General features: G+C 40.1%; 3 protein-coding genes across 7 annotated transcripts in view; 2 read left to right on the forward strand and 1 right to left on the reverse strand.

The window, feature by feature from the left end:
- Positions 1–1,746: 1,746 nt before the first annotated feature.
- On the forward strand, positions 1,747–9,680 carry ube2j2 (ubiquitin-conjugating enzyme E2, J2 (UBC6 homolog, yeast)). The gene is made up of 7 exons (XM_031854888.1): positions 1,747–1,898; positions 4,835–4,965; positions 6,515–6,555; positions 6,757–6,859; positions 6,955–7,093; positions 7,182–7,262; positions 7,363–9,680. The coding sequence occupies exons 2-7, from the start codon at positions 4,835–4,837 to the stop codon at positions 7,651–7,653; spliced, it is 786 nt and encodes a 261-aa protein (XP_031710748.1). The 5' UTR covers positions 1,747–1,898; the 3' UTR covers positions 7,654–9,680.
- A 172-nt stretch (positions 9,681–9,852) lies between these two features.
- LOC116387635 (putative RING-H2 finger protein ATL61) lies at positions 9,853–11,422 on the forward strand. The gene is made up of 3 exons (XM_031854900.1): positions 9,853–10,055; positions 10,191–10,569; positions 10,685–11,422. Exons 2-3 carry the CDS (start codon positions 10,247–10,249, stop codon positions 10,845–10,847), a joined length of 486 nt encoding a protein of 161 aa, XP_031710760.1. The 5' UTR covers positions 9,853–10,055; positions 10,191–10,246; the 3' UTR covers positions 10,848–11,422.
- A 3,302-nt stretch (positions 11,423–14,724) lies between these two features.
- The window catches only part of hipk1b (homeodomain interacting protein kinase 1b), an 11,915-nt gene continuing 9,803 nt past the window's right edge, over positions 14,725–16,836 (reverse strand). For all 5 annotated transcript variants that reach the window (XM_031851761.1, XM_031851750.1, XM_031851729.1 and 2 more), the window contains 2 exons: positions 16,620–16,732; positions 14,725–15,545 (listed from right to left, as the gene is read on the reverse strand). In XM_031851761.1, the coding sequence (XP_031707621.1) occupies positions 15,087–15,545; positions 16,620–16,732 (572 nt within the window). In that variant the 3' untranslated portion in view covers positions 14,725–15,086. The remainder of the gene's footprint in view (positions 15,546–16,619; positions 16,733–16,836) is intronic.

Consider the following 16,836-nt stretch of genomic DNA (forward strand, 5'->3'; position numbering starts at 1 on the left):
ATGGAGGGAAGGGCTTTTGACAAAAATGCATTTAATGGGACTCAGGGAAAATCTGTTTGATTGGATAATTAACTTTTTACATGAGAGAACTATCCAGGTAAAAGTAGGAGCTGAAATGTCAAGGAAATATGAGGTAGAAAATGGTACTCCACAAAGGAGTGTGGTAAGTCATATACTTTTCTCAATTGCAATATATGACATCTTTGCAACGGTGTCATCATGGGAAGGTCATTATTTGCGGATGATGGGGTCTTATCGAAAAATGGAAGAAATTTGGAACATGTAGTTCAAAAACTGCAAGAAGGGATAAACAAGTTCAAATGTGGGGGAAGAAATGGGGATTTAAATTCTCAGTTGAAAAAACGAAAGTAATAGTCTTTACAAGAAGGAGAATGAGGGGAAACTTTTATCTGAGGCTGTATGGAAACAATTTAGAAATAGTAGAGACATTTTGGTTTTTAGGAGTGCACTTTAACAGCAATTAACACCACATTAAAAATGTTATTGATACGTGTAAAAAAGTTATAAATGTGATGAGACGTCTGGCAGGGTTGGACTGGGGAGCAGACATTGCATCCTTGATACACATTTACATAGCTCTAATTAAATCCATATGGTAGTATAGCATATGGTTCAGCATCAGAAACCACACTTAAACAACTATGCTACCCAGACCAGGGCCCTAAGAGTTCGTATTGGTGCAGTAAGAACATTGGTGCGCCCTCCAAGTAGAGACAGGAGAAATGACAATGTGTCTACGCAGAAAACAACTGTGTGGTCATGAAGATACTCACCCAACCAAAAAAGTATTATACAGGCATGTTGGGAAAGACAAAGTGTACCAAATGCCAGGTTTGGCTGTATTGGAGAAGCAACAGCAAGAAGCTTAGAGTTTTGCCCTATTGTCATTTGGCCAGTAACTCCGGTGTGGATGCTAAGATCCAAAGGTAGATATGAGATTACTGCAAATTAAGGTAAGACATAAAAATGCAGATTTAGTGAGTGAGTTCGATGGGTATACAGATCAAAACTACTCCGATCATGTGCATATTTTTACCAATGAATCAAAAGACCCAGCTACAGACAGTACAGGCTCTGATGTTGCAGTTCCTAGTCACAAAATTGAAATATTTAAACGCAATTTTAGCTGTGTATACAGTTGAGTTGGATGCACTTTTTATGGCCCTAGCGGGTTAATAACACAGACCTTATTTGCAGTGATTCCATGTCTGCATTTTCTAGTCTAAAGTCAGATGTGTCCAATACTCGACAAGATCTGTTATTCAAAATAATGTCAATTCACTCAAAAGCAATAAAAACAAGGCACTGAGGTTACATTTATATGGATTCCGGCTCATAATGGTATCAAAGGAAATGAAAAAGTTGACAAACTAGCTAAACACGCACTAAAGGAAAATAATATAGACATCTGTATCAAGTTATCCAAACCAGAGGGAAAGGGCATTATAAGGAAAAATATCAACAACATATGGCAACAACATTGGGACCAGGAGACGAGGGGGAGACACCTACATTTAATTCAAAATAAAGTGGGCAGTGTAAGATATAAACAGGAGAGAAGATGTCGCAATATCAAGGTTAAGAATAGGACACAGCAAGCACAACCAGGCCCCAGAAACTGTAGAACATGTTATCACCACTTGGAAAGGTGGCAGTAATTCAAGTAATAGGATGCAAGCTGCCGTTAAACATCACAGAAGAAGAAGAAGAAGAAGAAGAAGAAGAAGTAAACCGGAAGCGTGATTTTTCCTCCTGCTGGCGATAGCTAAAGCTACGTTGGTGTCATCGTCTTATCGGGTTGGGGTTTGATAACAGAAACAACAGTTTTATTTCGTGTCCAACCACGAATACCTGTCGTCACTGGAGTGTCTGGAGAGGTATGTCTATACTACACTTCCTCTACTTTGTAAATACGAGAGATGCGGAGGATAGCTCTTGCTTGTAACACAACTGTTTGTGCTAGCCGCTGCTAACGCTAGGTAGCCAAACATAGCTCCGGCCTACGTTAGCTAACGTTAACGTCAACATAGTACACACAGACAGGACTTCTCATCAGCTGTGCCTGCTAGCTTAATCGAAGGTGCTGTATCAAGTTATCCTGTCTGGGAGGACAGTATTGATACGCTGTGATTGATAAAAAACATTGTCAGTCACATATGTTGAGATTATGCAGTTTGAAGTTGATCTACACAGTTTACAGTCCGTTGTTCGATATTGAGCTAACAAATCGATCTGTGCGGTTAGCCAGAGATGTAGCAGTAGCTTGCCAAGTAACGTTGCGGATTAGCCTCAGTTAATAAATAAATTGCGCTAACGATAAGTAGCCCGTGGTTTATTATGAATTTACCCTGACATCGTTTCAATACTCTTACAGTTAAAGTACAGGGCATTAGTGTTATACTGTCAGCTGTTGGCACCATGACTCTGGGTCAGCAGTGTTTGCTGATAGAGAAGTTATCTTGAGTTCAGTTGGCTGAGATGGAATGACAGTTAGATGTACATTTAAATCTAAATCATGTCTTGCCTATACATGTAGCAGTACAGTCTCAAAATACTAGTACTTTGCATATTTCCATTTTTAAACTGTAATAGTTTCAAGTTCATTATGCTGATGTGTCCTGTATGTAGTAAACGTTGCACTTTATTATTCAAAAACAAACAATAAGCTCGTCATATAAATACATGACATTTGATCCCTGCATTTATCCATCTTAAGCCGTTTAAGAGCAGTAGGCTGCTGTGAAGAGCTCGGGGAGCAGCTTGGGGTTCAGTATCTTTCTCGAGGCCACTTTAACATGCAGACAGTAGGAGCTAGAGGGGTCAAACTGCAACCGTGTGTTTAAAGTACGACCCGCTCAACAGTTACCGCAATAGAAATGTTATTCAGGAATTGAAGTATAAATCCCCAACAGTAGTGCTGTTAATGCTTCTGCTGCCTGATTCTACAGCCATAAGATTAATCAGTGACATTTGTGAATTATTGCTGGTTTACAACTTGAATATGAGATTTTTCTGCTTGTCTTTGTGTCATGACAAGATACCTTTTTGTATCATTTGTAAATTGACTGCTTTTGGGTCTTTTGACTGTGGGTCAAACTCTGTGAGCAACAGCTCACAACTCTTTATTGGCATTTTACAGATTAAACAACTCATTGGTGCGCTAATGGGTAATCCAAAGATCAGTCATTCATTGCAGGATTGAAATACAGTTGCACTCAAAATTATTCAACCCCCCATTGCAAATTAGGTTTATTGACAAAATTTACAAACTTTCAGCTGTTTTCAATAAACAACTCAAACGAGGACAATTTAGCTCAACACAAAATATCACTTTTAATGACTACTGCAGTCTCAAAATGATTCAACCCCTTCATAACAAACATCTTTAGTACTTAGTAGAGCACCCTTTTGCTGTTATGACCTGATGCAAACCTGATGTAACTAATCAAGGGCCTCATTAGTTGCATCAGGTGTGCTTGAGATAGAACACATCAAATACATGGACTGGCAGTGACGTTTGATTGCATAATAGAAACATGGGTAAGTCAAGAGAATTGTCCAAAAAGTTAGGAGAAGAGATCATTGCCTTGCACAAACAAGGAAAAGGATACAAAAAGATAGCAAAGGCACTGAATGTTCCTAGAGATACCGTTGGAAGCATAGTTCACAAGTTCAAAGTTAAAGGGATACTGGCTACACTACCTGGATGTGGCAGAGAGAGGAAGCTATCGACGGCTGCCACCAGACTTCTGAGGAGGCAGGTGGCCAAAAACCCTCGAGTGACTGCAAAAGACCTGCAGCAGGACTTGGTGGCAGCAGGCACTGAGGTTTCAATTTCCACAGTAAGCTGCATACTAAACGCTGAAGGTCTCCATGCCCCAACTCCAAGACGTACACCACTACTGAGCCAAAAGCACAAGACAAGTCGGCTCCAATATGCTCAAAACCATGTTAATAAGCCACAGAAGTTTTGGGATTCTGTTCTGTGGAGCGATGAAACAAAACTGGAACTTTTCAGGCCTATGGATCAGCGGTATGTCTGGAGGAGGAAGAACGAAGCATGCGCTGAGAACACCCTGCCGACTGTGAAGCATGGCGGTGGCTCGGTGATGCTTTGCTTCTTCTGGCATTGGAAACCTGCAGTGTGTGGAGGGCAAGATGGATTCAATCAAGAATCGGGAGAAAGCGTCATGCCGTCTGTGATGAAGCTTGGGTGTCGTTGGACCTCTCAACAAGACAATGATCCCAAGCATACCTCAAAGTCCACCAAGGCTTGGTTTCAGAAGTAGTCCTGGAAGATTCTAGAGTGGCCGTCACAGACGCCTGACTTGAACCCCGTAGAATATCTCTGGTGGGATTTGAAGGAGGCGGTTGCAGCACGCAAACCCAAGAATATTAGAGAGCTGGAGGCCATTTGCCATGAGGAATAGGCTAAGATTCCTCAGGAACGCTGTCAGAACCTGGTGTCTGGCTATGCATCACGTTTGCATCGGGTCATAACAGCAAAAGGGCGCTCTACTAAGTACTAAAGATGCTTGTTATGAAGGAGTTGAATCATTTTGGTCATTAAAAGTGGCATTTTGTGTTGAATTTTGGAGAAACCACTTGTAGTATTAGTTGTGTTGAGCTATTTAAATTCACCATGCCATCAGTCAAATGTAAAACATTTTTAAAAAATGTAAAGGAAGGCCACACTTGGGCCTAGTATTGTAAGGCAATGTAACCTGATAGTGTGTATCAGTAACTTATATCAAGAGATAATATCTAGATGGATTTCATTAATTCCTTTTTTGCATGTCCTCTAAATCCTCAGATGAACAGCAACGGGAATAAGAGAGCTCCAACTACAGCCACTCAGCGACTTAAGCAGGATTACCTCCGGATAAAGAAAGACCCTGTGCCTTACATCTGTGCAGAACCTCTCCCGTCTAACATCCTAGAATGGTAAGGTTTCCATCCCGTCAAGAGCCGGCAATCATCGTCACCAATACGTTGCATCTCAGAGCTCTAACTTGGACCTTTTTATGTTCTCAGCAGAGTTTAAACATTCTCTAATTCTGACACGTTGTCACTAAATCACTACGGCTCTTTTTGTCCACAGAAATCTGTGAATCAACATTTAAATGATAAAAAAACAGGTTAGCTTAAAAAATATGTACTTACAAAAATGTAAGATAACCAAAAAAACAATTGCAACATATGAAATTCTATTAACTTGTTTTTTGTTCATAAGAGGAGTGGAAACTACTGCATCAACATTTGAACAGCTTTTGGGTGTGTGGGACATAGTTTTAACATTGGTTTACAGCAGTGGTTTCCTAAGGGCCCTGAAGGGCCACAAGACAATTTCTAAGATAGATATAAGGTCATCGCAGCGCACTGTAACGTTTGCTTAGTAAGGGCCGGTCGACAGCAGCGCAGCCTGGCACCGTGGATAAAAGGATGAAAGCAACACAGCTGACGTCTCCACACATTTTTAGATGAGACATGTAAATTGCCCTTTTTTTTAAACGGTTACTTACACGAGGGTTTGGTTTCATCTACCCATGTTTGAAGATGTATATCTCGGAGACAACATTAAAAAAAATTGACTATTTCTTCAGTAGAAAGTAGTTCAAATACAAACTATCAGCAAAATACAAAAAGATGACCCAAAGGGGAAAAAAAAACATGTTGTTGTTTAAAGGTATAATATGTCATATTTGTCTGTAGCTGTTTGTAAACAAACGGCCTTCAAAGCTGGCCACTCCTCCTCGGCTCAGCGAACGGGAGAGAGAGGGAGGGAGTGAGTGAGGGAGGGAGAGGGAGGGAGTGAGTGAGTGAGGGAGGGAGAGGGAGGGAGTGAGGGAGAGGGAGTGAGGGAGGGGGAGAGAGAGAGGCAATGGTCAACAAGCTATAGAGTAAATGAAGAGAGGGAGTGAATCGGAGAAGGAAAACGTTATTTTTTTGATTGTTTCGCGGCACCCACACACAACCCTTAGTCAACCTGACATCAATAGCAGCAGAGGAGAGAGAGACAAGGAGGGGAACACTGAAGCACATGCACATAAAAACACACCGCAATCTAAAAACAATGTCCGTCAAATCAATAAAACAATACTAAACCGACAACAACACTGCACTTTAATGAGCTGAGAACAGATACAAAGAACAACTGAGTCAGTTAGAGCAGAAATCTCAACATCTCTATCGGTGCATTAGAGATTGACCGCAGATGAACTTATTGTGGTTAAAAACAAATGTATGACGGTCCTAAGGACGGTGCAGCTGTATGATGTGCATCTTAACTTAACCAGGACACTTGTTAAAGATGACGGAAATGTAACAAGAAAGAATTCAAAGTGGAGCTACTGAAGTGAACCAGTCAGTAGAGTTTAATTCTAGGCCATTGCGAGCACATTAATGCAGTTCTACAGGATGGAGATTTAACCAAAAATTAGTTTTGAATGTTATTTTTTAGTTACTAAAGGAATTTGTTTTCTGTCTTCTCTAGGCACTATGTAGTCAGAGGTCCTGAAAAAACTCCATATGAAGGTAAAACCTGCTCCCAGTTAACACAACATGCACTCATCAAGTAGTTTCGGTTACTCAGAATATTTTGACAAGTTAATTCCTGCTGATCTCTGTTTGGTGAATGATGTAACTTCAGAAGTAGTGAGGCATATGTTCTGTCTCAGCTGTACGCAGGCCTTTCTTTTTCGTGTTATGTGATGTCATAAATTCCATTTTCCATAGGAGGATATTATCACGGAAAACTCATATTTCCTCGGGAATTTCCTTTTAAACCACCAAGCATCTATATGATAACACCAAATGGGAGATTTAAGTGCAATACAAGGTAAGAAAATGGTTTTAATTGTTGGATTAAATGAGTTTTTGAAAGTGACTTTGCTCATGCTCTTTTATTGTAACTCCGCCCTGTCTTCTCCACAGGTTATGTTTGTCCATCACAGACTTTCATCCAGACACGTGGAACCCTGCGTGGTCCGTCTCCACCATCCTCACAGGTCTGCTCAGCTTCATGGTGGAGAAAGGCCCCACCCTCGGCAGCATTGAAACCTCCGACTACACAGTGAGTGCGAACGAATGACCCCAAAATGCAGCACATGGTAGTAAAACCCGCCTGTGACGCCTCAAATATCTTTTTTTTTTTTCTCCAGAAAAGACAGCTGTCAGCCCAAAGCCTGACCTTCAACCTCAAGGATAAAGTGTTCTGTGAGCTGTTCCCTGATGTAGTCGATGTATGTATGAGAGGGATCTCTAACTTCTTGTCTTAACTCTTTTTTTTTTTTTTTTTTATTGGCCTAATACCGTCCAATTTCCTTCCTTCCCTTACACCAGGAGATAAAGCAGAAACAGAAGGCCCAGGAGGAGTTAAGCGCCCGCACTCAGCCCCTCCCCTTACCCGACGTGGTTCCTGACGGGGACCCTCAGCACGCCCACTACGGGCTCCCCGCCCTCAACGGAGTTCCCGTCCCCCTCGGGGGCGCTAACCCCGCCCCTGGCCTGCAGCAGGCCAATCGCAACCACGGACTTTTAGGTGGCGCTCTTGCCAACCTGTTTGTGATCGTGGGCTTTGCAGCGTTCGCCTACACGGTCAAGTACGTGCTGAGGAGCATAGCCCAGGAGTGACAGGAGCCGGCGTTGTAGGGCGGCGCTCCCCCCCTGCAGGCGAGCCAGCTAGTGGACTCCAAAATTCTACAAACACACTACGTGGGGGAGGGATGTTCAGTCCTGGGTTAAACCCCTCCACGACCACCACACCCACCACCACCATGGACTTTGGATGACGGAAACTCAAAGCCGACCCACCCGAGAAGGATTGAGAGGAGGAGGAGGAGGAGGAGGAGGAGGGTGGGGGAGTGGACGGGAGTGGCAGTAGGGCCGGGGAATTGGAGGGGCTTATTAAAAAAACGGTTGCGATCCACTCTGTGCTTCAGTGGTTTATGTCAGCAGTAGGAACAAACTTGGCTCATGGGTTGTGGAAGAGTGTAGAACTAAAGAAGAAGAAGGCTGGAGGCAGGTCACACCAACAGAAATATGCTAAAATGCACCATTGTTCTCCTGCGTCATGAACATTACTGATAAAACGCTTAAGTTGCTAATTCTCAAAGCAGGCGTCTCCCTGCCCGTCACTTTTACAAGAAGTAATTCCCTCTGCAGTGTTTACTAGTCACTCATCAGATCTAAGAGACTCCTCGGGCTGTGACTTCATGCTGTTGCAACTCCAAAAGTTCCCAAAATCAAGAGAAAAGGAAGAGCCACTAAGACCAGTTGTGTGATTCTCCTCATCAATGTTGTGCATTTTTGACATACATACACACACACATGCTCTTTTTGTATTTGTCAGTTTTCGTTTTCCATGCCTTGAATAGCATCGAGGCATCAGGTGCCAGTAACCTGCAGCCACAGCTAAATAACTGGTTCCTCCACCTTTAATCTCACTATGTAGCGAGTGTGTACCTGGGTTGGTTTTCTTCCGAGGAATACATTGAACTCTAGTTTCAATAGAACACGTAATCATACAGACACGGTTGAGGTCAACACACAAACCCGAAAGACCACTCTGTAGCAGTTCTCCCTGACAGCCCCTGTCAAAGATTGACATTAAAACAATATTGTAGATCATACTTGTGCCAAGAATGTGTGAGTCATTTTCAAGCACAAATGGAAGTTCAGAAAAAATACCTTTTGGTCCATGTTGACAGATGGGGAATAATAACGGGAAGCTTTGTAACCTGATGTGTGACCCGTGAATGGTCAGGAGGCTCATTAGTGCTCAATGACAAAGACGGCTGCAAATCTACATGTAAAAAAAAAAACAAGTCCCAAAACAGTGCGCAACAACGTGATACTAGTCAAACTTAATACACTTGTCAGTATTTCTGTATCTCATCAGGAGGGTCTACTTTCTGCACGCAAAGCGTATATCTGATGATGCGTCACAGGCCGGGCAAGTAGTGCAGAGAGGTATTGACAAGTGTATTTTCTATATCTATATTTCTCTTTATCATAAAAGATTAAAAAAAACATAAAGGTCGGCATGGTAGTCTGCGAACGAGCTACTGATCGGTGGTCAAAGTCTGATGCGAGTCCAGACGTTCCTTCCTGTCAACCCATGAGCCAAGCAGTGAACCCAGTGTCTGCACAGAAGTACATACAGACCAGTATCTTTCTTTTTGTTTTTTGAATTGGTTTAGTTGACCAATACAACACCAATCTATAAAGGTCCACGTAATGAGACAGAAGAAGAGAACCACCATTTGTTTCTGTATATTATTTTCCTTTTGATCATTTTTTTGTTTTGTTTTTGTTCTCTTATTTATAGAAACTGCCTCGGCTTCTGTGTCATGGTTCTAAGGATATTGTCCATGGGCCAGGCTCACATGTTGGCTGATAATTACTGTTGTGCATTGCATTTAGTAAAGATGGTTCTACTGTGTATCTAATGTTCAACAGAAAAATGCTCTGAAAGCAGAAGATTTGCCTTTTTATTGCTCTTTTCTTGGCACCATCTTAAAAAAGACAAACTGATGACGAAGATGATGGTGATGATCAGTGCGTTTTTGTGTGATTATACAGCAAATGCCCAAATTTCCATGCTTCAGTTAATCTTGTGTGACATTGTATGTTTTCATAGTAAATGCAAATAAATTACCCTGCTTGGCAGGGCATTTTAGAAAACCTTTTTAATGTGCTTCTGTGACAGAAACAACATATCATTTGACGAGGTCAAGGGTTTATGTTCTTTATGTTTAATACAGCGGAGATTGCTTACAATAGCAATGATTTAGATGTTTAGGATATTAAAGTTATTTGCATAATATGTTGGCACACTTCAGTTGAATTCCACAAAAGAATTCTACCTGAGACCGCTTCCTTGGAACTGTTTGAATCGCATGACAAGATGAGTCACGTCTGACTGCACGCGGGGAAGGATTTAAAGCACCGAAGCAGCAAGCCAACAGTCACATCAGAGCTTCGTCAGTCCAGCAGACACTTTACCTTCAGTACTAAAGCAATAAACCCTCACAGTAAGTATTGTTCTAAAACAGTTGATATTTTGTGTTTTGAGTATTTATTTTTATTTTTATTGCAGAACATTTATCAAGAAAATAACTTCCAAATTTTTCTGATATTGATTATTTGATTTTTCTCATGTGCTGCAGGTTGTGCGGTGAAGAGTTCCACTCTGCTTCTAGTCTCTAAACACCACTCGTTCACCATGTCCATAAACGAAGAGCTGGAGTGTGTCGTGTGCTGCTACGAGTACTCGCACAGCGACCGGGTCCCGAGGCTCCTCCACTGCAATCACACCTTCTGCGCCCCTTGCCTGGAGAAACTGTCCAACCTGCAGGGGGTCATCCGCAGCGTCTCCTGCCCGCTGTGTCGCTGGATTACCTGCACCCGAGCCAGTCTGACCCTGCCCGGGGCCCTGTGGGTTAACACGGACATCTGGGACCAGATTGCGGAGGAGAAGCAGCAGAAGAATGAAGAATCGATGGAGGATTTGAAAAAGACAAAGACCCAATTCATCAAGCCAACACTGTAAGTGTATCCTCGGTTTTTATTCTAATAGATTCTACTTCTGTCACAGCAATTTGTAGCTGCAGTGTAATGTATGCAAGTCCGATCCAACAGATCTCTCTCTGTCCCTCTGTAGCCCTGATTCAAGACACCATAGCTTCATGTCCACACTTCGGACAATATTCAGCTGCGTGCTGCACCACAAAGGACGGGATGGACACCTTCTGACAGTTTTACCGCAGGACAATTGGCAGCGGCATCTCCCTTCCTCAGCACGTTTAACTCAAATGCCTCACTAGTGACATTTTGGGCTTTTTCCATACATTTTAGCTAAACTTACATTTTAAGTTTAGCAAGGTTGTGAGTTAGTTAGTTTGTAGCCAAAATACAGATACTAGTTCCTTTATAACAAAAAAGTCTCTATTATGTCAGGCTTACAGTGTAGAGTTTATTGGCAATAATTTGCTTCCCAAAACTGACTTTAACAACCAGCATAGTATTTAAGTGGGAATACCTCATTCTGATTTAGAGGACATGATTTATGTAATATAATGGATAGTTATTCATAAATGTATGTATTTATTCACTATTTTTGTCACTTTGCCCGCATGTGTTTTGGGGCAATTGTAATTAAAACAGGTCTGATGTGGATCATTGCATGTATTGGTGACATGAAGGATTGTTATCCTCAAAGTTGCTCTAAATTCTTAAGCACAATTTACTCTGATTTATTTATTGAACAGAAATAAATCCGTAACTATTTAATTTACTATTTAATTGTTTGCTTGACTCAGACATTTGTGCACATTTCCACGTTAGTTAGTTAACATCATGTCTGAGACCAAAGAAATTAAATGTTTTTAATAAAGTTGTTCAAAAACATCTCTTGGCTGGAGTATACTTTCTTCTTCATTCGGTCTAGGTGAGTCAGATGTAAACTATTGATATGCACCTTGACATATACTGTATATCATTAATTTAGTAAAAAATATATTGTTGCTGCTTTAAATGGCTTTAAACGTTATTTGAACTAGTTAATATGTTAATCTGCTGAACTTCAGAATGGAAAAAAATTTTTTTTTCTAAACTTTAAAATTTGTTCAATGTATAAATCTAAAAAAACAACCTTTAAAAACAGTATTTTTGATGCGACTTGCTTTTTTAAAACCATGATTAAAAAAACAGCACTAACATCGGGAGTAAACCTAAAGGTGTTGATCTCAGGAGTTTGGATTTAACTATTAAAAATGATCATTGTGTATTTCATACCATTATGTCAAAGAAAATATGATGTAAAGTAATGTGTGAATGTCAGAAAACCTTTCAAGACATATTTTTGTGTCAAACAATAATTTTCGAAACAATATTTGCTTAAGGGGCCAGAGTCTATGACTTTGGGCGATCTATTGGAAATCGGTTGTGTATAATTGCCTGAAAATTGAAAATTTTTGCCTCTTCGTCACCTTAAAATAAGCTGATCACAGCTATATAGTATATCCTAAAAAAGTCATAGGAAAAAGAAATGACACCATATAGTTTGCCGAAAAAAGTAATACAAAGTCATATATATAAGTCATAGCATAGTACGTATTTCAAACAATATATGTCAAAAAAAAGAAGTCATAGTATAGTGTGTTGAAAGAATTCATAAAAATGTAATAGTATAGTATTTCATAAAAAAGCCACTGTACATTTATATAAAAGTTATATAAAAGGCATAGCAAATCAAATCAATGTCATAAAAAGCCATAGTATAGTATTATATGTCTTAAAAAACTTCATAAAATGTCATGGTTAAATATGTCATGAACAAGTAATAAAAGTTTAAAAAAAGTCGAAAAGTCATAAAAAATGTCATAGTTACTATCTCGAAAAGTTAAAAAGAAAGAAATAATAAAGAAATAAACAAACTATGATATGTAAAAAAAGAAAGTCACAGTAAAATATGTCAAAATTAATCATACTACAGTATGAATATCAAAATACATAAAACAGAATTAAAAATGAACTTTAACTTTAAAAAAGGTCATAAATTAAAATGTCGCAGTTATGTTGAAAAGTTTTTTTAAAGCTATTGTACAGTATTTAAAAATAAGGTCTTAAAATGTTCATAGCATAAAAGGTCAGAATAAGTCATCGTACAGTTTGACTTAAAAAAGTAACGATCATACACAAAATGTATGTCCAACAATACTTGTTGGACATACAGGTCAAACTTTTGTAATTAAAAAAATTGTCAAATTAAGTCATAAAAAATAAATCAGAACATTGTGACTTAAAACAGTTGATGTATCATATTTTGAGAAATCATAAAAAGGTCAAAGTTCAACCTTCAATATCAGGAAAAGAAGAACAGAAGAGAAGCTCAAACATTTAGTAAATGTGAAAATAAATCTTATGTATGTGTCATTCAAACGTTTTTTTAAACATTCAATATATAAGGATTTTATTTAAGCAAATCAACATAAAAACACAAGTCAGACAATAGCAGCTTAAAAATGTGTACAGTAGAGTACAAACATTATGCACTTATTCTGACATATTATACTGTGACTTTTTAAAACTTTGAAGGTTGCTTGTTGAAAATATTCACGAGCAGCTTTTCACCGATTGATTTTTTCAGTTGAATACACGGTTCAGTGCGATTGACGTTGCTTTGGTCGTGAAGCTTTGACTTCAGTTTAAAAGGTAATGAAAGCTTCCATTCCTTGAAGAGATTATGAACCATCATAAAGTCAAACACACTGTTCCCTGGAAAATCGTTCTGTCACTTTACCGGTTAACATACCTTGGAAGAGGCCTGAATAGCCCGAGCTTAGGTTTATTTGTCTGCGCTCATGCCGGCCGCTGTACAAACAGTTACAGAACTCAAAGATCATTCATCACGACTAACACGGAGCGTTTCTCTGCAGCTCAGAGTGATGAGGGGAAACTCACTCATAGATAATGTTGTGAAACCGGGGTGAAGAACAATGAAACAAAACGTTGTGAATATGTGGTTATTTTTATTGAAAACAGTAACAGTGGATTATTTGAGCTGAAACCTTTTTTCCCTGAATTAGTTCTACTAAATAGCCTCTTAACTATACTATGTTAAGGTGAAATACAGTTAAATATTCAGGCATTACAACACAAAACTGATGCAAACACAACAGGGAAGTGTTTACTAAAAAGCTTTCAGAACCCACAGAAACCATCCCGAGATGCACCTCCTTAGACCAACAGCCACTGATCAGCTGTGTTCAGACCAGACCGACAGTGTGACGGTTGTACCCACACGAGTCCTCCACGTGTGAAAAACATTCCAACATTTTATATTCAGACAAGACTGAAGCCAAAGTGGCACTTTTGCACATTTTCTAGGGGGGAAATACACCTTGTATATTTAGTAGACAGCGCCACCTTTGACTCACTTATTGTAAGAAACATAACTGTGCTGAGCAGGTCAATTTGCTAAAAGACTGCGTGATATTATTTTTATTAGTCGATTTTTGTTACAACTTCCTAGCGAGCGTTTCCAATGCGTCGTATGAAAACAGTTCAAGTTGACCATAATTCATGTCTATAAATGAGCAGGTCCGACACAATCAGAATTTAAACATAGGATATTTTTCAGTCCATGTCAAACATCAGGGGCAGATAAGTAGGGAAGAAGATTAATATGAAAATAAAAGCTACCACATCATTCCTCAGGATGGTGATCTCACTCCGCTGTACTTCATAAATACATTCAGCACTCAAGTTGATGCATTTTTTTTTTCTTTTTTAAAGTTTCTATTGCATAAGGACATGATTAATGCTGCCTAAACACTGTCACTATATTAACAGACTATCACATGTGCACTTAAATTAACACGTATCCATCACAGTTTTCACATTGCTTCTCTTCCTCCACATCTTCATGGACCTTCCTCTTCCTTTCTCACAGCGACGTAACATAATTTAAAAAACATGGTAAAAGACATATTTGTGATTAATCAGACATGGGTAAGGTAGTCACTATTATATGTTCGCTAAAAACACAGGGTCACACTGGGTTAGTGTGACGACGTTATGAGGGTCATGAGAAACTAAAGGACTTTAACTCTTTTACCTAGCCCTTCACTAGCTTCGAGTTAGGCGTCTAGAAGTTCGCCTAAAGTGTCGTCGCAGCTTGTGACAGGAGGAGAATCTCTCTCCGCACACACACACACACACACACACACACACATACACACAACAGGAGTACAATACATTGACCACAATGCCATAATCATACATCTAGAGAAGATGGTTATACAATAAGGGCTATAAACAATATTGTTAAGGGGAAATAACCCAATGTGACATCAAATAATACCCAGAAAACATTTTAAAAATGACCCAAAAGAGCATGTGAATGAGTTGCAGGTGAAGCGCCGCTTTTGAGTCAAAAGCAGCAAACACATAGGTGAGCAACAGTTATTCTACTAGAAACACAGTTTAAATGTCCCTTTGTGATAAATTGTGGGGAAGTAGAATTTTTTTTTTTTTGTTGTGTTCAAAGTGTGCGTGAATCCTTATAGGAATGGATACTGTGTGAGGCGCCTGGGGCTCAGCTGGTAGGCACTGTAAGCTTCGGCCCGGGGAGTCACACTAACGTAGGGAGAACCAGTGGCGAACTGGTGCTGGTAGGCCGCGGGCAGGCCGTGCAGCAGACTGCTGACAGAGTCCTTACGACTGGCCGAGTCTCTCCTGGAGGAGGATGCTGAGGCGTACGTTGCTGCATAGGCGGAGGGAGAGTGTCCGTGGCTGGCGTGACCACGGCTTAGCAGCTGCTCCATGGCCTGAGAGGCCGAGGAGAGGGCCGTGGAGGCCGGGTAGGCGTACAGGCCGGGGCCGGGGGCCGAGGCCGAAGCCAGGGCCGCCACCTCGGGGAAGTTGAAGTGGGACGATACGACCGGAGGGAACGTCGACTGGCGACGCATTGACGAGTCACTGTGGGAACGCTCCTGAGATGAAGAAACAACCGGCTGAACCTAAAAAAAGAAACAATACTCGGTATTAGTGGAGTAACGTTGTACGGATCAACCGGATTAATAACACAGTTAACGTTGAAATAAAGTTTTACTGACCATAGTTATCCGCCAATATTCAGTAAAACATGCGACCAGAACAACAGTTATGCTTTTCTAGTGACCGATCTCTGATAACGACGGTTCTGTTATATTATTATGCGTTCAGGCTCTGTTCAGTGAAGGTAAACTATGACGTTATCATGATGTGTTCACGCGTAATCTCATAAAATGTAGTTTTGGTGAGAAACTTGAATAAATCCAGTTGTATGAGGGAGATCTTTTCACAACAATATAAAATAGATATTAGAGATGAATTATGATCTGTTTACAATACCTCTAAGCAGCTTATGATGCATCATTAAAACTACTAATGATAAGATGTTTTCTTTATCTTTTACAATTGAAATGTGTTTATAGTTATGGCTCAAGCGCAATGAACACTGCTGGTTTGACAGTTTATGATGAAGAGTGCAAAGTAACGTTTGATATGAAGTAATATTAAATATGTGAGAGGCATTTAAACGGGAAGTGGCGTACACCTCGTTAAGTGCGTACGCAATAGCTATAAACGAGACCCCAGAAGTTTGTTTTTCAACATTAACGCTTTGTAACTTTAATTAAAATCTTAAAATAAAGATTTAAAGAATTCTTGTCAAAAATTATGAAATAAAAATTCATGGTTTAGCGTCCTACAGCATCATTATTTGGGATATGTCTTTTGGAACTTATGACTGCTGTTCCTCTGTACCCGTTTCCCTTGACATGCTGTAAAAAAAAGAGGCTGTTTTTGACCAATGAACCTGCAATTTGGACAGATGTTTGACCTTGTTGGAGCTCCAGATGCTGTCTCATGTTGCTCACTTCAACATGATGGACTGCTTAACCTTTACAGCTGACAAGTTTCACTTTTTAAACAGTTAGACACTGTGATTAAGATACTGAAGTGCTTACAGCAGTTAAATTGTCATTTTAATGCAATTAAAAATAAAGCTAGCATCAAAGTTTGTGAAACCGCCGACATAAAAGAAGCCTCACCTGGCTGAGGTTCAAGGGGTGTGACTGGCTCGGCACTAGTCCGTGCCGCTCCATGTTCTCCCCGGAGCTGCAGGGCTGTCGGTTGGATGATCTCTTAGGCTTCATGTAGGTCACTGTGAATTAAAACGTGTTATTATATAACACTGCTTTCATTCCTGATCACTCACTCACACACACACACACACACACACACACACACACACACACACACACACAC

The sequence above is a fragment of the Anarrhichthys ocellatus genome, unplaced genomic scaffold (assembly GCF_004355925.1).
Source record: "Anarrhichthys ocellatus isolate YVR2014 unplaced genomic scaffold, GSC_Weel_1.0 scaffold1, whole genome shotgun sequence".
NCBI classification, from domain to species: Eukaryota; Metazoa; Chordata; class Actinopteri; order Perciformes; family Anarhichadidae; genus Anarrhichthys; species Anarrhichthys ocellatus.